The sequence below is a fragment of the Gracilinanus agilis genome, chromosome 2 (assembly GCF_016433145.1).
Source record: "Gracilinanus agilis isolate LMUSP501 chromosome 2, AgileGrace, whole genome shotgun sequence".
NCBI lineage: Eukaryota > Metazoa > Chordata > Mammalia > Didelphimorphia > Didelphidae > Gracilinanus > Gracilinanus agilis.
Window position 1 is genome coordinate 60,879,954 of NC_058131.1, and position 19,961 is coordinate 60,899,914.

General features: G+C 40.8%; 2 protein-coding genes across 3 annotated transcripts in view; one reads left to right on the forward strand and one right to left on the reverse strand.

Moving 5' to 3' along the window:
- Positions 1 to 10,474, reverse strand: part of PRMT7 (protein arginine methyltransferase 7) — a 69,410-nt gene extending 58,936 nt beyond the window's left edge. For both annotated transcript variants that reach the window (XM_044660560.1, XM_044660561.1), the window contains exons 1-2: positions 10,406 to 10,474; positions 1,200 to 1,311 (exon numbers count right to left, since the gene is read on the reverse strand). In XM_044660560.1, the coding sequence (XP_044516495.1) occupies positions 1,200 to 1,311; positions 10,406 to 10,442 (149 nt within the window). In that variant the 5' untranslated portion in view covers positions 10,443 to 10,474. The remainder of the gene's footprint in view (positions 1 to 1,199; positions 1,312 to 10,405) is intronic.
- A 165-nt stretch (positions 10,475 to 10,639) lies between these two features.
- On the forward strand, positions 10,640 to 19,855 carry SLC7A6OS (solute carrier family 7 member 6 opposite strand). Its single transcript, XM_044660563.1, has 5 exons — positions 10,640 to 10,816; positions 13,141 to 13,527; positions 15,996 to 16,196; positions 17,813 to 17,939; positions 18,880 to 19,855. Exons 1-5 carry the CDS (start codon positions 10,640 to 10,642, stop codon positions 19,011 to 19,013), a joined length of 1,026 nt encoding a protein of 341 aa, XP_044516498.1. The 3' UTR covers positions 19,014 to 19,855.
- Positions 19,856 to 19,961: the final 106 nt, after the last annotated feature.

Sequence of the window (19,961 nt, forward strand, 5' to 3'; positions counted from 1 at the left end):
AAGCTGTAGTTTGCCCATCACTGGTCTAAAGTATGGTAATGTAATATATATTACAGTTCATTTTGAAATAGCTCAGTCTGGGGTGTAGGGAGAAAGCAAGGTATAATTCCATTCTTTTCTTTGTTTTTTTTTTTGTTTGTTTGTTTGTTTTTATTCCTTACCTCTATCTCAGTATAGCTTTCTAGGAAGTGTTTGAGGCCACATTTGAACCCAGGACCTCCCATCTCCAGGCCTAGCTTTTTATATACTGTGCCATCTAGATATCCCTCTATTCTAAGAAGTTTAATCCATTTGGACAGTTTCAACCCCCTAGTTTAAAATTCATAAATACCACCACCATAAACTCATGGTTCCCTTTAATCTATATGACTAAGAATGTTAGAAGAAAACAAAATGTAAATCCATTTACACAGACTCATAAGATTTAGAGCTGGAAGAGACCTTAAGATATTATCTACCTTAAGATCTTCATTTTTTTTTTTACCCTTGTACTTCAGTGTATTGTCTTATAGGTGGAAGATTGGTAAGGGTGGGCAATGGGGGTCAAGTGACTTGCCCAGGGTCACACAGCTGGGAAGTGGCTGAGGCCGGGTTTGAACCTAGGACCTCCTGTCTCTAGCCCTGACTCTCACTCCACTGAGCTACCCAGCTGCCCCAGATCTTCATTTTATAAATGAAGAAGACAAAGATTTGCCTTCTGATTCCAAAGCTAGGGTGTTTTCCAGTATACTAGGCTCCACATAGCCCAGATCTACATAAGTTGGTTTCCTCTTTGAATACTTATAATGTTGATTATTGCTACAATGTCATGAAGCAAAGGCTGGCCCAAAAAGTACTGAAAATTTGGGCAGGGGGAGGAGGGGAGCACCTAAAAGTAATGAGAGCTGACCAGAAGGGGCACCTCAGGCACCCAAGTGAGCTTCTTGCCTGTAAGATACAAACATTCATGGGATGAAATTTAACACTACACAGTTAACACTAGAACAATGAACATTTAGCATGGACCCAATATAAACAACAAACAGCTTGCCCCTGTTTTTTTAATAACAGAATCTCAAAGGAATTCCCAAACTCCATAAATGGAATACTACTCTGCAGCCAGTATATGCTCTATTTGGCTCCATGACATAAATTCCATGGCAATTAAATTGATGGCAATAAAACTAGCGAACTGCAACTGAAGTTCAGTGTTCTCTTACCTTGCAATCTCTTGGTGATAATCATAGTGCTCATCTTCCTCCAACCACTCCACAGAGCCTGTTGTTGGATTCGCTCGCCCACAGAAGACCTTCATGGTGCTAGCCAGGCCATCTGATTTTTAGTGCAGAAAAGAGAACTCTCTTGAGTCAGTGTTAGCAAAGAGACTTGGGCTTTGGTCTACCTATTAAAAATCTAATCTCACATAAGGGCTCCCCCAAAAATAAAGCAAAGAAAAATAAATCAATATGCTAACAGATCACAATCCATCCTGAGAAGAATCCCAACCAAGAATGGCTAATCAATTTGATTCAGTTAGTCATCTCCTAAGTTTTAAAGAAGTCTTAATTTGCAAGACTGTTGTCCATGCATATGTCCACTGTAGTTTGAATACAATCAGAAAACAATGTGTAAAAAGGGCTACAGGAATAAAGATTTAGGCTACAGATCAACAACTTCTAAAAGAAACAAAACAATGCTCAAGATGTAGTACAACCAAGATAGACATAAATAGGAGAAAAGGAGGGGAAAAGAACAGAGAAAGGAATGAGAAAACAAAAAGAGAGAGAAGGGAAGGTGAAAAAATACTCATCTAGAAAGAAAGAAATGCCACCAATAATCGCTTCCCTTTGCCCTGAGAAGTACAAAGATCCCAAAAATTCAAACAGGCTGGCTAACTTTTCTACTAAGGCAATATTAGTTTTACATATATAAAATTCAAAGATGAATAGGTTTATTACATCCATCATTTTCCTTCACTGTCAAAAGTAAATTCACTTCACAGTGAACCTTTCTATGCAGCTGGATCTGAAGCGAATCAGGCAGGGCCAGTGGTCTTTTCCACACTTAGTCCATGTGAAGTCATAATCAAAGTCACAATCAGGGCTTTGAAGGTCTGTCCATTCTGCCTCTGTAATATCTCTCCCAATCCACACCCTCCTTTCTAGGCCCACCACTATCTAAGTTCAAGTCCTATTTGTCAACATGAATATCACAATAGTTTCCTAACTAATCTTCCTACCTCCAATTCATACAATACAGCATTGTGTATTTCTACTGCAATTATTTTCCAAAATCACAGCTGGTCACACCCTTGGTCTAAAATCTTTGAAGACTTATTTCTGACTCTTGAATCTCTACACAGATCTCTTCCTCTCTAAATGACCATGAATTTGTCACTGACAGTTTTTGTGTGATGTTCCTGGGATCTTAAAGTCATCTTCTGGATAATTCATTAAAAACAGCACCAAAAGATCCGTTTTGCCTTTGGATAAATTTCAATGGTTTATAACCTCTTTAAAAAATAACTTTTCACAACCATCTCATTATCGCTCTCTTTCTATAACTTAAATTCCAAAGGATGTGCTTTGACAGCCATGAAGTACAACAGCCTTCTAAACTCCTTTCTCCTTACAGAATTCAAAAGCTTAAGGCGGACCTGGAGAGCTTCTAAAGCTTTGTCTGTCTTCTACCTCACTAGGAGTTCGGCAAATTAAAAATGAATTCCTGTCTTACATTTTCACTTAATTACCAAAGAATAAAATAAAAGCACTTAATAAAAAAGTAACCTAGATTACACTTATACCATTTTTAAGCCTCTTTTATAAAAGTTAAACTATTTCTTTTGCAGATAAATAAAAAAAAAAGAATCTCAATTTTGCATTCAAGATTATTTTAAAATATGGCTCTAACCTACTTGTGTAGTATCTCTCTATGTAAACCTGACCAAGTTCCAGTCAAGATTGAATAATCCCTAATCCCTTAATATGTGCCATACTTTCCTTCTTTTGCTCATGAAATAGAACCTTCTGAAATCTGCATAGAAGTTAAAGATTTAGAAAGCACTTCTATATTACTTCATTTTATGGATAAGGAACCTGACTTAAGTGACCTACTATTGTCACAAAGCTGCTAGAAGAGCCTAGATAAAAATGTAGGTCTCTCTATTCCACCCCCATTTCCTCTGCCTCCAAGTTTTTTTTTTACCTGTATCAACCTGTTGAAATCCCACCCATCCTTCGAGGCCCAGTCCCAAAGCCATCTCCTGCAAGAAGGCTTCTCTGATTCTTTCCAACAATGTGACCTCTCTGAAATTCTAGAAAAGGCACTAAGCTTGGAGCAGAGAGAGAAAGTTTACCTAAACGGTCTATAACTTACAAATTTTGTGACCAAGTTAAGGACGAGACATTTATGAGTCTTACCAGGTAATGGGAATATAGATATAGCCCTTGTACCAGCTACCTCACAGTAAAACTATAGGAAAAGTGCTTTAGAAATATGAGTTATTTTTTTAAATGCAACAGAACACTATATAATTATGTTCATCAAGTCTAGCCTCAGGGAAGATCTTGTTAACAAAATATACCTCTTTCCTCTCTTTGCAAAATCTGGAGATTGTGGCTACAGAACACTGACAAAGAGGGTTAATGCTTTGGCTGGTTTTATTCATCTGTTTTTTTCCCTCTTTCTTAGTCTTTGTTTCACTGGATGACTCACTAAGTAAGAGAAAGGGAAAGGATATTCAGAAATTATGGTGATAGAAAAAAATCAATAAAAATAAGATTAATTTTTAAAATAAATATGAATTATTAGTATTTATCCTTAGATAATGAAGAGATATCAAGGTGTGGCATTTATCTTACCTTGCATTAGTTATTTGTCTGTATCTCTCATCATCACTGCTTTCATTCCCCCACCACTAAATTATAAACTCCTTTAAAAGAAGGGACCATAGTTTACTCATTTTTGTAACTATAGCACCTAGAACTAAGTTCTCAATAATTAGTAACCATTATATTAATAACCTGAAGGTTTTGTTCAGAAAAACAAAGCCCTCTGTTTTTAACAAGGTTCATTTGTTCTTTCATGTAAGAAATATTCATTAAGAACATAATCTGTGCAAAACACTGTGCTAAGTGTTAGGGAACCACAAAATTTAGACAGTACCCGCCTTCATGAACACTCAGGTAAGACACAAATACAATCCACTCTACTCCCTTATACAAAGTGTCATAGAAGATCTGAGACAGAAAAGTCATTACACACTTAGGGGATCAAGGAAGGCTTCATGTTAGAGGTGTTAAATCAAAGGAAGAGTAGCAATTTGAGAGGCTAGAAGATGGGGAGGCATTCTAGACACAGGAAACAGAAATAAAAAATAAGGAAATAAAAAAGTACACAACCTGTTCAGAGGTAGATGGCCACATTTTGCCACAGCATCATCTGGGGTAGATGGGAAGTTCCAGAAATGACACTCTCATCATGTTGGCCTTGTTAGCACTCCCTTCAGAACCTCTAAACACTTTGATGGTCAAACCCACTGCTCTCTTGCTACCAACTACCTCTTCCTCAGCTAGTCCTTCCTTAGGTCTCTAAAGCTCCAACTTCTCAAGTCCTCCCATTTTTCCTCTCCCCATATTCAACCTGTCCACCACATAAGTCCTCCAAATAAGCTTCATAACTGCTTCTTTACTCTGTCAGTTCAAGCCCTTCTCTTTACCTGCCTCTTCTCCCACATAACCCACTATTTCAGAAAGTGGGAAACAATGAAGTCACTCTCTTGGTGTCTTCTCAATTTTAAAAGTACTGGGGAAGGATGAATAAATAGAAAACCTGCTTCCCCTTCATCCAAGAAAGTCTTCTGGCTCTCAACAGTAGTGTTTTGTTTTGTTTTGTTTTGTTTTGTTTTGTTTTGTTTTGTTTTAAAAAACACTTACCTGTCCATCAATTGGGTAATGGTTGAACAAGTTGGGGTATATCCTTGAAATGGTATATTATTGTGTCATGAGAAATGACAAACAAGATGATCAGGAAAAGCGTGGATTTATATGAAGTAATGCAAAGTGAAGTGAGCAGAACCAGGAGAACATTACACATAGTAACAAAAATAAAGCACCAAGATCAACTGTGAATGACTCAACTATTATCAGCAAGGTAAGGATCTAGGACAACTCCAAGGGACTCCTGACAAAAATGAATATCCACCACTACACAAGAATTTGATGGAGTCCAAATGCAGATTGAAACATACCATTCTTTATTTGCCTCTAAGATTTATAAGGATCAAAGGAGGTAATATCTGTAAAGTGCTATGTAAATACTAGGTGTTGTTAGAAATACATTGGGGGAGGGGGGAGGGGTGGAGGCAGCTGGGTGGCTGGGTATATTGAGAGCCAGGCCCAGAGATGGGAGGTCCTGGGTTCAAATATGACCTCAGACACGAGCTATGTGACCCTGGGCAAGTCACTTAACTCCCATTGCCTAGCCTTTACCACTCTTCTGCCTTAGAACCAATATGCAGTATTGATTCTAAGACAGAAGGTAAGGGCCTAATAAATAAATAAATAAATAAATACTTTAAAGGAGAGCAGCTAGGTTGGATTGTGAGACAGGCCTAAAAACCTAGAGGAGGTCCTGGACTCTAATCTGGCCTCAGACACTTCCTAGATGTATAGCCCTGGGCATAAACCTCCAATGACAGCTGCTTACTACTCTAATATTAACTCTAAGGTATTGGTTCTAAAGCAGAAGAGTAGTAAAGGTTAGGCAATGGAGGTTAAGTAACTTTGCTGAGGGCAAGTCACTTAACCTCTCACAATCACAAACCCTTAATAGACCGTCAATAAGCATTTATTAAGACCAGCTATACGGGAACAGCTAGGTAGCCCAATATATAGAGCACCAGGCCTGGAGTCAGAAGGACCTGGCTTCAAATCTGGCCTGAACCACTTCCAAGCTGTGTGACTCTGAACAAGTGACATAACCTCAACTGCCTAGTCCTTGCCCTTTTAAAATCTTAAGAGTTGTCACTAAAATAAAAGGAAAGGGTTTAAAATAAAAAAAAAAGTCAGCCAAGCATTGCACTGGGAAATAAAAGGGGGGAAAAAGTCTGTGCCCTCAAGGAGCTCAGAATCTAATTGGTGAGATAGCTAGCAAATACATGCAAACAAGCTATATACAGAATAGGAAATAAGAGAGGGTAAGACATTGGAATTAAGAGGGCTTAGGAAAGGCTTCCTGAAGAAGAGAGCATTATAGTTGGAAATTAAAGAAAGCCAGGGAAGTCAGCAAGCAGAGATGAGCAAGGAGAGCATTCTAGGCATGGGGGACAAAAATAGAAAATGCCTGGAGCTAAGAGATAGTCCATCTGGTTCATGGAATTGCCAAGAGGCCAGGGTCACTGGATGGGAGAGTACATTAAGAGGAATAAAGTATAACAAGATCAAAGCAGGGTATAAAGGAGGAGGCTGAGATCTAGGTTATATAAGGCTTTGAATGCCAAGCAGAGAAATTTTTATCTGATCCTAGATATGACAGTGAGTCAGTAGAGTATTGGGAGTAGGGGAGAGGGGATAGAATACTGGTCCTGCACTTCAGGGAAATCACTTTGTCGGCTAGAATGAGCAGAGACATGAGGCATAAGGTACCCACCAGCAGGCTATTGCAATCATCTAGGTCTAACTAGAATGGTACAAGTATCAGAGGGGAAAAGGCAGCATATTGGAGAAATGCTGTAGAGGTGAGATTAAAAGGCTTTGGCAAAGGCTTGGACATGGGGGGGAGGAAGAGGGATCATTGGAAAGAGAGGGAAGAATCAGGAATATATGGTACCCCCAACAGTAATAGGGAGGGTTTAGGGAAAAGGATAAAAAGTTCTGTTTTGGACATACTGAGTTTAAGAAGTCTACTGGACATCTAGTTCAAGATTTCCGAAATGCAGATTGAGATGCAAAATTGGAGTTGGGCAAAGAGGTCATCAGCCTAGAGATGGTCATTAAATCCCTAGAAGCTAATGAGATTGAGTGAAGAGGACCCAGGTCAGAGCCCTGTTTCTGAGCCTGATCTAAAAGAGGACCCAGCAAAAGAAACTGAGGAGTGGTCAGGCAGGTGGAAGAGCCAGGAGAGCAGTGTCCTAAAAACCCAAAGAGAAGAAAGTATTAAGAAGAGGAGGGTGATTCAATAGTGTCAAAAGCTGCAGGGGCCAAGGAGAAAAAGGATTGAAAAAAGGCCACTGGATTTGGTAATACGATCAGTGCTGAAGGTTATTTTCTAAGACTATGTTGCAAAGAAGGTGTCAAACTATGTTAGAGGAACTCCTCTCCAAAAGCAACCATGTCAGTGACATCAGGGGTCCAGTCCTTAACCATATAACTGTAATGCTCACCGCAGAGCTGTTGGGAGGAGCTGAAAAGTCTTCCTGCAAACCTTAAAGCACGCTCAATTACTATTAGAGGATTATTACTATAAATCGTTTTGGGTGACGAGCATTTCTTTATTGTTAATATACTGACTATACAATCAGGGCCCTTGCTGTCATTGATTCCATGCTACCATAAGATGGCTCAAAATTGATGCATTCAAGAATGTGGGTATTTAGAATGTGGCCAAGTTACCAGTCATAAGAGTTCTCTTTGAGTTCTTGTCACAGATAGAAATCAGAGACACATTGCTCTGCATTTGCCATGGGCAGCATTAAAGAATTTAAAGAAACCCTGAGAACTATGTTAAACAAATGGTACATGCAGAATTCTAAGTAGTACCTTCCCATTATGCAGAAAAATTTGACCAGAAATTTTTCTCAACTCATACTGATATCAGTACTGATATTCCTTGACTACATTTTTTCAAGTACTCCAAGCTCAAAAGTCTTTATTGCAAAAATCAATCTTTTTTTTTTAATTTTTAAGTATTTTTTCATGGTTACATGATTTATGTTCTCTTCCTCCCCTCTTCCCTTCCCTTTCCTGGAGCTGACAACAAAAATCAATCTTCCATTAGCGGTTATTGTGCACCACCTCAAGAATTACAAGTACAAAATGGTCTCTACCCTCAAAGAGTTTACAATCTAAATGGAAAAACAACACTTTTGTTGAAGAAACAAAATTTTACGTGGTAAAATGTTAAATAGAAATTTAAAAATCTAAATAAAAGTTCAAGGCAGTAAATACATTGAAGGTATCAACAGAATGGAAAGAAGTGAGATTCTAGGCTTCTAAAGAAAGATCTGAGAGTAAAATGGAGTTTGAGTTGAAAGGATCTAGAAAGGACCTAGATAGGAGAAAGAGGGAAGGAGAAGATCATAAACATATTTAGGGCATTCTAAATACAAGTTTAATTTATGTAGATGAGTAGAAAGATTGGGGGGCGGGGTGGAAGAGACAGGCAGAATTAGATTAGGGAGGGCCTAAAGGAGTTTGGATTTAAAAGCTGTAGGCACTGGATAATTACTGAAACTTTTTGAGGATTTCTAAGAAGATAAAAATATTGTTGCCAAACAATGTTAAGTCAAAAGCTTGAATACAAATGAGCCTACAAATAAATACTGGTTGAGGATACTTGGAAAGGACAGACAGGGTTTGGATCTGTAGGGGTATTCTCCTTGAGGCAAGGAACTATGTCTTTGTTTCCATTGTGTGCCTCCCTCTTCCCCTATCAGCTTGAAATATAAAATAACTGATACATACCTTTATGTAAGCTGCTAAAATCAGCCACTAAGTTTCCATATTGCCTTTGTATCCATAGCCCTTAGCATATTTGGCAGAGCTTTATTGATATACTTTATTAAAAGTGATTTAAATTTTTCAAATGTATTTTACATATAGACCTAAGGAAAGAGATTTAGCAACTCTGGGCTTCATTTTCTTCTCTATAAAATGAGACAGTACCCTGTGACCTGATCTTATGATCTCAATTGAGGCTCAGAGCAGGATAGGGAGATGCAACCCCCCACTTCAGAAATAAAGAGCCTAAGCAGGATTTGACTCAAATTCTAGCTTCACTCCAAACTACAAATAAATGCTTATTGTACAAATGAATAAGCAACCAAATCAATGCCTCAGTCTGTCATCCTACTACTCTATCACATAGATTTCTTTTATTTGAAATTATGGATTTTGCATGAATAAGCCTTTCTCTTCTTTGGTGGTCTCTGCAAGGTTGGGCAGCATACATTCGAAGGTGCTACCCTAATATTAAGGTGTTGAATGAAGATGCTGGAATTTCTCTACTAAAGACAAGATCTCACTCAACTTGTAGCACCCTTTAATGGCTATCTGATATGGGGTCAACATTAAGTGCAGTACTGTACTTATTAAGTGCCAGGCAGGATATTAAGTGCAGGGATTCAAAGAAAAGTAAAAACATGACCATGCCCTGAAGGAGTTCCCATTCCAATGGGGGTAGAGAACAGTCTTTCCTGCTCTATCAGGCAGGGATCCTGATAACTTATTGCACAGGGTATGGAGAACATGTCTTCAAACGTCAGGAGCTAGAGATTAGGATTCTCCACTGACAGAAAACAGGCACCACTAAACCAAGACTTTGAAATAGATTCTACTTAAGTTGTAAAATTACTTGGGGGGAAGGGGGAAGGAACAAAAGGTGATTTTCAATTTTATACGCAAGTCAAATCAAGAGTAGCTTTAGTGGGTAGCTAGGTGGCTCCGTGGATGGAGAGCTAAGCCTGCAGGCCGGAAGGTCCTGGGTTCAAATATGGCCTCAGACACTTCCTAGCTGCATGTTCCTGGGAAAATCGTTTAATCTCCATTGCCGAGCCCTTACAGCTCTTCTGCCTTGGAACCAATATACAGTCTTGATTCTAAGATGGATGGTAAGGTTTCTTATGTTTTTAAAGGAGCTCTAAAAATGAGTGGAAGTGCCCTTTAGAAGTTTTCCAATGCAATGGACCCATTTTATGGATTGGGCAACTGGGTGCTGGGATTGTCTTTGCCCACGCTCACCCTTGGATCTGCATTTAAGTCTTCAAATAGGATTTTCTACAACTTCTCAAAACCTAGGAACCAGGCTCGGTCTCGGAGAGAGGGACGGGCACGCCCCCTCCGGGCCCTCAGTCCCAGGGGCAGGGGACCCTTCTCCTCCCTCCAGACCGCTCGGGGGCGCGCCCCCCATCTCCAGGGGAAAGGAAGCCGGGGGTTGAGGGTCTGGAGAGGGGCATCCCAATCCCCTCCTTCCTTCCCCCACCTCCGCCCTCCTCCACACAGGCCCGATGCAGGGCCGGAAGCGCCGCCTGCCCAGTGTTCCCAGGCCGCTGGAACGTGCGCGTCTGGCGGCCAGTCACGCACGCACGGACCGCGCCGGCCGTCGCGCACGCGCACTGCATCCTCTCCACGCTCGTTCACCCCCGCCCCCCCTTGCTCCAGCCTTAGAACCATAACGGTCGGCCGGCTGGCCGGCCAGCTCCATGTCTCACCGTATTTGTCTCCCACCTCGGCCGCCACCACCGCCATCTTCTCCTAGAGACCCGCCAGCCTAGAAGCACGTGTCGCAGAGGGGGTGGGGGCAAGCCTCCCCCCGCCCCTTGTTGTGAGGGCCCGCCCACCAGGGGCGGGGAGATGAGCAGGAAGCACGTACGTCGCGTCGTCGGAGGCGGGGCTAAAGGGAAGTTCCCGGCGTGCTCCAGGGAAAGGAAAATAGACCCGCGACGATGGAGGCCGGTCCGGCGCCCGCCGTGTTGCGGGTAAGGCGGAAGCGCGGCGCAGATCCTGCTGAGGCACTCGTCCTCGCGTGTAAACGGCAGCGGAGCGAGGAGGGAGCGACGGCCACGGGGTCTGCCCCCGTGGAGGAGAACGTCTTCAAGCTGGCGGCAACCGTGTGTTCCCAGGTAGCGGCCCCGGGCGGGGCAGGGCATTGCGGCCATCCCCCAGTCTCCGGCCAGGAGCAGCCGCCAGTCGTGGGCGCTGAGGTCCAGCCCTGCCGCCACCTCCTTGGGTCTGGGTTTCAGTGGCTTCATCTGTAAAATAGAGGCAGTCGTGCTTACAGTGCCTGCCTGGGCAAGCAAAGGAAAGCATTCCAGAAGCTGAAGGGATGATTTTTCAGTCCACACTCCTCATTTTACACATGAGGAAACTGAGCACCAGAGAAGAAAAGAGATGACCAATATCTAAGAAGGAAGAAAGGCTGACCCCTTCCCTGCCGAAGCCCACATCCCACTGGGGGTGGAGGAAAGAAGGGGCTCGTTTAACTACATGAAATGGAAATAATCGTGTGTGAACAAAATTGATTCAGATAGGATAAGAGGAGAAGCTGCAGCCGGGGGAGAAAAATCAGTTAATAAATGCCTCTCATGGGAAACTTACATAAATATAAAAAGACCAGGAGTCAGTCATCAAAGGCCATGAATAGTTCTCAAAAAGGCCCTTTGCACACTATTAACAGCTGTATGAAAGATTGCATAAATTACCAAAAATAAGACAAATAAAAACCCTAAAATGATAAGAATCAGAAATAGTTGATGTTAGAGGAGGTGGGGGGGGAGGGGAGGGAACACACTGATTTTGTAGACCTGCAAATTGGTTCAGCCATTCTCATAAGCAATTAGGAATTACATTTTAAAAGTGTTCACACCCTTTGACCCAGGGAGATATTCCAAAGCTGGGCATATACTCCAAGAAGATAAAGAAAAGGCCCATGTAATGTTTGTTATGGTAATATTTGGGATAGTAAACATGGTTTATAAATCATTCAATTAATAGTTATTAAGCAGCAGTGTCTGGAAAGCTGGCTGGTTAAGAAAATGACTAAATAAAAATTGACAAAACTATCAACATAATGGAATGTCATTGCACCACAAGGAAATACAAATATAAGGGATTCAGGAAGACTAGTTGCAGAGTGAAGTAAGCTGAAATAGGAAAGCTGTAAACTGAACATAGTGTGATTATAATAGCTAGTCGTTGGTTTTTTAAACCCTTACCTTCCATCTTGTAATCAATAGTCTGTATTGGTTCCAAGGCAGAAGAGTGGTAAGAGCTAGGCAATGGGGGTTAAGTGACTTGCCCAGGGCCACACAGCTAGGAAGTGTCTGAGGTTAGATTTGAACCCAGGACCTCCCATCTCTGGGCCTGACTCTCAGTCCACTGAGCCACCTAACTGCCCCCAATAGCTAGGCTTGATGACCAGAAAGGAAAGAATTTTACCTCTTAAATTTTTTTTAAACCCTTCCCTTCTGTCTTAGAAATGATTCTAAGACAGAAGAGCAAGGGCTAGGCAAGCAGGGTTAAGTGACTTGTCCAGAGTCACAGAGCTGGGAAGTATCTGAGGCCACATTTGAACCCAGGTCCTCTTGACTGCAGACCTGGCTCTCTATCCACTGAATCAACTAGCTACCCCTTACCTCTTTCCTTTCATTGGAATAATGAGGATCTATGAGAATGGAATGTTGTATATACTGTCAGACTTAGAGGATGTGTCAGCAGATTCAGTTTAATATTTTTTGTTAAAAGGAAGGCTAGGCTCACTGTGTGGGTAAGGGTATAGCCAGAAACAACTGACAAAAATGAAAATCATCAATAAAGTTTCAAAGAAATAAGGAATGATGGTGAATTCTGAAAACCTGAGTTCAAGTTGTGCTGTCATTTAGTCCTGTTGAACCTCAGTCTTTCACCTGTAAAATGGGCTTATAAAACCTACCTACTTGGGATTCTTATGACTCCTTATGAGTCAAATGAAATCACTTTTTGAAAGTGCTCTGAAATCAGTGCTTTATGAAAATAAAGAGATTCTGGAACCATCAGCACAGTCCAGAGCAGCATTCTTGGAGTAGAAGTCTGAGAAGCCCTACTGAGCTTTGCCTGATTCTACAGTTAGCTATAACTTAGCATCACTGGTGCACATTTATGTAACTACCTTATATTCTGGGAAATAGACTAGCAATATTAGCAGGACAGTTTTGCGATGAGAAAGGCTCAGGAAAGGAGGAGGATGACCCACCCAATGTCACAAGACCACTAGAAGCAAAGCTAAGAGTAGAACCCACAATTAAGGATTTGTCCCACACCAACCCACTCCCTCTCTTTAGTGTTCCTAAAACTCCTTAGGTCACCTATACCATGAGAACGTTTAACTATATGGTGTCTAGGGTCCTTTGCAGCTCCATAATTCTTTATGTCTTTGTTCATGTTTTCATGTCATTTTCTTTCCTCTTAGGATGAACCTGTTCAAAAGTATGTCAGAGAAGCTATTAACAGAGATAAAGCCACCAGAGCCCTGAATCCTTCATTGGAAAGTCATCAGAGAATCCGTCAAGATCTCCTTGCTATGAAGCAGGTGACCCGGCAGGATGATCGCTACCGCCTGGTCTCCAAACACCGGGCCCCTTGTGCAGAGGGAGAAGCACCTCTGCTAGCTGTAGATAGTACCCATAGGACTGAGGGGGACCAGCTAGACTCTGATGATACCAAACCAAAGTCACAAAGAGAAGACAGTGCCATAGTTAACAATTCATCTTCTGCAGAAGAATTCCAGTTATTTGACATTGTTCACGAGGCTGCTGCTGAGAAAGAGACGCCCTCCATTCCTACCACCTGCTCTGAGGTAGGCACTTTGAGATAGCATCATTTTGTAGGGAGGAGTTTATAGCTCAGCACATCCAAGTGGAGTGGGCAATACAAGGGTGGTTATCCCCCAGCTTCAGAGATGAGAAAACAAAGATTCAGAGACAACAAAAGAAACACCATAGTCCCACAGGCCACATGTGTTAGAACTAGGATGAGAAGACAAAAAGCTTCCAGTCTTTGTTAGAAGTCAAGTTTACTTGATAACCGATGCTTTATTTATTAAGGGGCTTGATAACTGGATCCCTGGGCATCAAAAAGTCACTCAAACTCTAAACCCAGTAGCTTCCCACTCTGTTCAATATGGTAGCTCCCAATTCCAGCTTTTAGACTTTGGACAATAACATTAATAATGCACAATTACGGGGCAGTTTCCATTTTGCAAAATAATTTTCTAATATCCCCCTGAGAATTAGATAGTATGGATAATTAATATGCCATTTTGCAACTGAGGAAACAGGCATAAAAGTTCTAGCTCCAAAATTCTGATTCTATTAAGGAGTTAAACTTTGTTCTTATTCATATTTGTCTTATTTCCTATCCTTCTGACTCATCCTGTATGCTTTAATGTTTGATTATGCTCCAAGAGATGTTGTTCAGTTGTGTTCAAGTCTTTGTGACCCCATATGGAGTTTTCTTGGCAAAGATTCTAGAGGAGGGGCAGCTTGATGGCTCAGTGGATAGAGAGTCAGGCCTGGAGATGGGAAGTCCTAGGTTCAAATCTGGCCTCAGACACTTCCTGGCTGTATGACCCTGGGCAAGTCACTTAACCCCAATTGCCTACTTCTTTCCACTTCTCTGCCTTGGAACTAATACTCGAATCAATTCTAACACAGAAGAGAAGGGCATTTATTTATTTGTTTGTTTGTTTGCTTATTTATTTGTGTGTATGTGTGTGTATCTTGTTATTTTTCAAGGAACAAGTATTTTCTATTGTTCTGTCACTCTTCCCAATCCTCCCCACTACCAAATGAGCAAAACTTTCCTTTTTGGAAACACAAAAAAGCAAATCTCTATGTATTCATAGCTGCATAATCTGGTAAAACAAATTTCTACATTGGTTGTATCTGAAAATGTGTCACTTTCTTCATTTTTAAGTTTATTGGCTATATAGAAGGTGAATGATAAGTTTCGTTTTCATTCTTTCATTCATTCTCATTCTTATAGCATTGATCAGAGTTCTAAAGACTATAATTTTACCAATATATAAAAATCATTTTCATTCCACTTGCTTTACTCTTGTCAGTTCCTAAAGATTTTCTTCCCTTTTAAAAAACATCATTGTTCTGTAAAGGTTAAATTTAGTGGTTGGACTTAAATTATATGAAATAACGTGATCGCAAGTCAGTTTATTTACAAAATAGAAGGGAAACAATAAAGTAGAGAAATATGAGAGAGGTTAGAGAAAATACCTATACTAGTCCTCAGCCAGGAGAGCCAGTAGTGAGTAACTACAAGGCCTCCTCCAAGATGGAAGCTAATCTCTTAGGAAACTAGGAAAGGAGTTAGTCCTTCTTACTCAGCCAACAAAGTAGTCCAGGAGTCAGAATCCAAATTAAAGCCACTATCCAAGCCGAAGTCTCCAGTGAAGTTTCCTCAAAGACTATCTCCAGGAGGCACTCTCCACCAGACTCAACTTCACCAGACTGCCTCAGCCACAGGATTTCATGGCTTTTATGGTGGTTTCCTATTCCTGCCCCTCTTCACAGGGGCCAGTCACAGTTTCCAAATTGTCTAGCCCTACCCAGGGGCAGTGTCTGTGGGACTGTGGGACTTCTCACCTCTAAAGGTGTTAACTCTCCTCCTAGGATTCACACATTTCTTTCTGAATTTTCATCCAGTTTGGATTAGCATTGTGGGTCCAAGACTTCCACCTACTGTTAATCTCAAGTAGGAGTGTCTTCCTTTTGGAGGTACAAACTCCTGTAGTAAGTTTCCCTTACTTTAGATTTAAGTATGGGTGTATTAGGGTTTTTGTTGATTAATTCAAAAGTAGACAAAGGAGAGTTAATCCTGTCCTCACAATCTAGTGAGGTACTAAGTAGGGGTACTTAAGTTATTGTTAACCAAAGTTTTAACTCCAATGAGGCAAAGAGAACAAAGGATTCCCTTTTCACAAGTATAAACTCATAATAGACATAAAGAACCAAGAATTTCCTTTCACATTTCTAAGGGATGATCTTTTGGAGGTGCTGGAGAAAGGGATACAGTGAGAAAATAAAAAGGCAGTGGCATGAAGTAGCAATAGAAATTTATTCTGTTTTTTATAGAAATGAGTAGTCACAGTGGAGATTAGAACCATAAGGAAGACAAAAGAACAAAAAATGTATAAAGCTGTTTTAGTCGCTTGTATTTCTAGAACAAGATGAATGATGGTCAGTTTTTGGTAGTTGTCTATTTTAGTCGCTTGTGTTACATGGAGTTGTTCTTGCTGTGTTTTCCACACAGAAATCTGACCCAGATGTGATACTCTGTAATTCTGTAAAGATGATCCGTGAGCAGCTAGCCATCTCCAAGGATGGAAAAGGAAAGGAGCATCGAGAGAGAGAAGATGATTATGTCTATGACATTTACTACCTAGAGACATCCACCCCAGGATGGATTGAGAGCATCCTTTCTGTGCAACCCTACAGCCAGGAGTGGGAACTGGTAAGGCCCCACCTTAGAGGTGGGCTATTATAGGTCCAAAGAGCAGGATTCCTAGAGTCCCAGAATTGGAGAGTTGAAAGGATCTCAGCCTCTGTCTAGACTAGCCTATGTCTGGCAGTTGGTCATCCAAGCTCTACTTGAAGACCTTCATGAGTGAGGATCTTTTGGGGCATGGCCCGCTCCCCATTGGATTAGCTTGGGTTGCCAGGACCAGTCAGGCTGAATTTACCACTTTGCCACCTCTACACACTGCTTCTTTTTTTCTTTCTTCTGCCCTCTGGGGCTAAACAAAATAAGTTTAATCCGTCCTACCATAACTACTCTCCTTCAAAATACTTGAAGACAGCATCATGTTCCCCCTGAATCATTTTTTGCTTTGGGTCAGATGTGTCTGTTTCCTTCATCTAATCATAGAAAAGCAATCTATAAAGGTAGGTTGTTCTCTAGCCAGTGTACAGCCGGGACCCCTTTTCCAAAGTTTCCCTTTCTGTGGTTTACAGACAATTTCCAAGCCATAGAGCTCTGTCTTTTCTGCTTTGATTTCTTTAGGGTTTTTTGAAGGGAGGAGGGAGCCTCAGCACCATGCTGAGGAGCACAAGTGGGGCAAGAGAGTGCATATATGAGGTCAGCAAGTCACTTATATCCAAGATTTTCGCCCTCTTGGGGATTCAGGGCACTACTGTATATTGAGGCATCCAGGGCAGTGAATGGAGCACTGAACCTGGAGTCAGAAAAACTCAAGTTCAAATACAGCCTCAGATACTTCCTAGCTGTGTGACACCAGGCAGGTCAATTTTACATAAGTCTGCCTCAATTAACCTCATCTACAAAGTGATGATAATAATAGCACCTAGCTCTCAGGCTTGTGATGATAAAAGGAGATAAGCTTTGCAAAGTACTCTTTAATTGCTAGCTATTATATTTAGTTCCTCCAGAAAAAAAATTGTACCCTAAGTTATATTGCAAAGATGTTTTATTTCTTAAAAGTTTGTATTTTACTCCGTCTTTCCGTGGATTTGTAACAAAATTTTTTCTTTGATCATCCAAAAAGATTTGTAAAGAAACAAAAAAAACCTCTAGTCCTTTTGTCTTTCTTGCACTTAGAGCAATAGAAATATATATCATAAAGATAAGAGAGGAACCCTAGGTAACTTCAAGTCCAGAAATTCTTAGTCTAGGAGCTCTGAACTTTTTGTTTCTGTTTTTAAATATTTTGATAACAGTATTTCATGATATTGAATTCCATTGTAATCCTATTAAGAGCCATTATGAGAAGACTTCCTTAGGCTTTATGAGATTGCCAAATGGGCCTATGGCCCAAGAAAGGCTAAGTGAGAACCCTTGTCCTAATTCAGAATTCTCATTTTACAAATAGGGGAACAAACCCTGTAGGAAATGAACTAACTAGGATGCAGCAGAACCATGGTTAAAATCCAAGTTCTCTGACCCTGGGTGCAGTAGCACTGGTTCTGCTATGCCTTTGTTTGGACTGGGTAAACTACCTTTCCAAAGTAGATGATGAAAACGTTTAATTAATAAATAAAACAAAGTAGATGATGCTTTGTGATTTCTTGTGACCTTTTGACTTGAATGAATATTTGTATTGAGACATGCAGGTAGCCGATGACCATCAAGCCGAGGAGATTTATGATGATGACGACGAAGATGAGAACAGTGAGAATCACTGGCGTAATGAGTACCCTGACGAGGAGGAGGGAAGCACTGACAGAGAGAGCACCAGAGGTACTTATAATCAAGTGCTCATAATGTAGCACTTGAATATATTTCTTCACCATGAATCAGTTAGCTAGCATTTATTAACTGCCTCCTCTGGGCCAGGCACCATGCTAAGTCCTGGGGATGGATACAGACAGTGTGGTGAGGTGGTTAGAATACAGCTAACAAACTGTTAGTATTTATTAAGCACCTCCTATGTACCAGGCACTGTGCTAAGTGCTAGATACAAAATAGGGTAGGACAAGGGTGACAGCCCCATGAGACATGAAATGAACTCTCTGCAGTGGTGTTTTGGGTTTTGATAATGATGTGGAAAGTAAGGGCTGATGGGATTTTACAGGATGAGTTTATTCCATTAATAGTGTTTCCTGGGGCAGCTAAGTAGCTCAGCAGATAGAGAACTAGCCCTAGAGACCAGAGGTCCTGGGTTCAGTTTCAAATCTTGGACAAGACACTTAACCACCATTGCCTAGTCCTTATCACTCTTCTGTCTTAGAACCAATATTTAGTATTGATCCTAAGACCAAGGTAAGGTTTTTTTTTAAATGTAAAATAATAATGGTGTTTCCTGGGGGCTTAGTGGAGAAGTCAGTCAAAGAAGTCCCAATCAAAGAAATCAATCAAAGAAGCCAGATCAGAGATGAGTCATATAATCTAAACCTCAGTTACTTCCTCTATCAAATGGAGTTATTGCTTAGAGGTTATTGTGAGATTCAAATAAGATGACGTAAAGTGTTTCTTAAGCCTTAAAACATTCAGCTTTTTATATTAAATTCTAGAGCTTTGAACTTAAGAGGGGAAAGTCCTGGCATTTATTCCTGCAGTAAGAAGGAAGGCATTTGTATAGCATACCATTTTCATAGCCTAGTTATTTAGCTAGAGATACCTTCCCAAAAAGGATGTCACAAGTGCCTGGAAGGTTCACCTGTTCTCTTTCTTTTCCTAGGCTCTGATGAAGAATATGGCAGCCTTAGTGATGAGGAAAGTAGTGTCATCAGACCAAGAACATGGAACAAATATCCTTATGATGTGCTAAAAGAGTTTGAATATGACAGTTCCCAGGACTTTGATTCTGACTAAGGACTACACAAACATTCACCTGTTGCCTGGGATGAGCCCTGAGGTGGCTCTGGTCTTAGGCATCAGCCTCTTTGCTGCTGATCCTGCCCAAGAGTGTTATAATTTATTTTGAAATGGGAAAAGGAACAAGAAGCCCCTGAGGTCTTTTGGCTCCAAGATCTGATTCTGGCCCCCAGATAGTTTTGTGCTGCTGAAGAAGGAAAATCATATGATGAATCAGAGCTCCTTTACTCCTGATATGGGAAGAAACTCCTCTTTGGCCTAGCATGACTGGAAAATGTCTTCCTTTAACTACCCTTTATCCTTTTGTTTAATCTGAAAGATTTTTCCATACAGTGTGAAGAATTGACTTTACCTGCTGAAATCTATAGCATTTCTAAGAGTCAGTCTTGGTAAGAAAAATTGACTTTTGAGTTTTGATACCAGTGAATAAAGAAATGATAACACAACCATGAAAAGGTTGATCTTCCCCAACCTCTGTCCTGCTGCTAGAAGTGGGTTTGGACTCTTGTTACTGAGTGAGGCATTTCTTTGTGAACCTTTGCCATTAAGAGGTGAAAACACTGAGAAGCTGCACTAATAGGGTGTACTTTGTCAGCACCAGAAGACTTTCTGCATGTATGTTCACTAAGGTGGTAGTTGACTGTAAAAATCTGCAAGTGCAAAAAAAAAAAAAAAAAAAGAATCTGTGTTGGTATTTATTCTGTTTCCCTTCTGTGGCCTTACTTTGATTCTGTTTGTAGAGTTGGGGGTCCTTTGACAGAAATGTCAGGGAGCTGTGTATGTATATGTGTGAATTTGCTGCACTGATTGTATTAAAAATTATTTTGGAACATGGAAAAGAGTGCTGTCTTAATGCTTGATAGTCTACAATGTGGATCGTGCCACAACCTTTCCTCTAAAGTTACAGTAACGATCAAGTCTGTGTACTCAATTTTGCTTTCCTTT

Coding starts and splice junctions, on each gene's coding strand:
- SLC7A6OS (XM_044660563.1), top strand. CDS start 10,640: ATGGAGGCCGGTCCGGCGCCCGCCGTGTTGCGGGTAAGGCGGAAGCGC. Junction 13,528..15,995: donor TTCCTACCACCTGCTCTGAG/GTAGGCACTTTG, acceptor TTTTCCACACAG/AAATCTGACCCAGATGTGAT. Junction 16,197..17,812: donor ACAGCCAGGAGTGGGAACTG/GTAAGGCCCCAC, acceptor TGAGACATGCAG/GTAGCCGATGACCATCAAGC.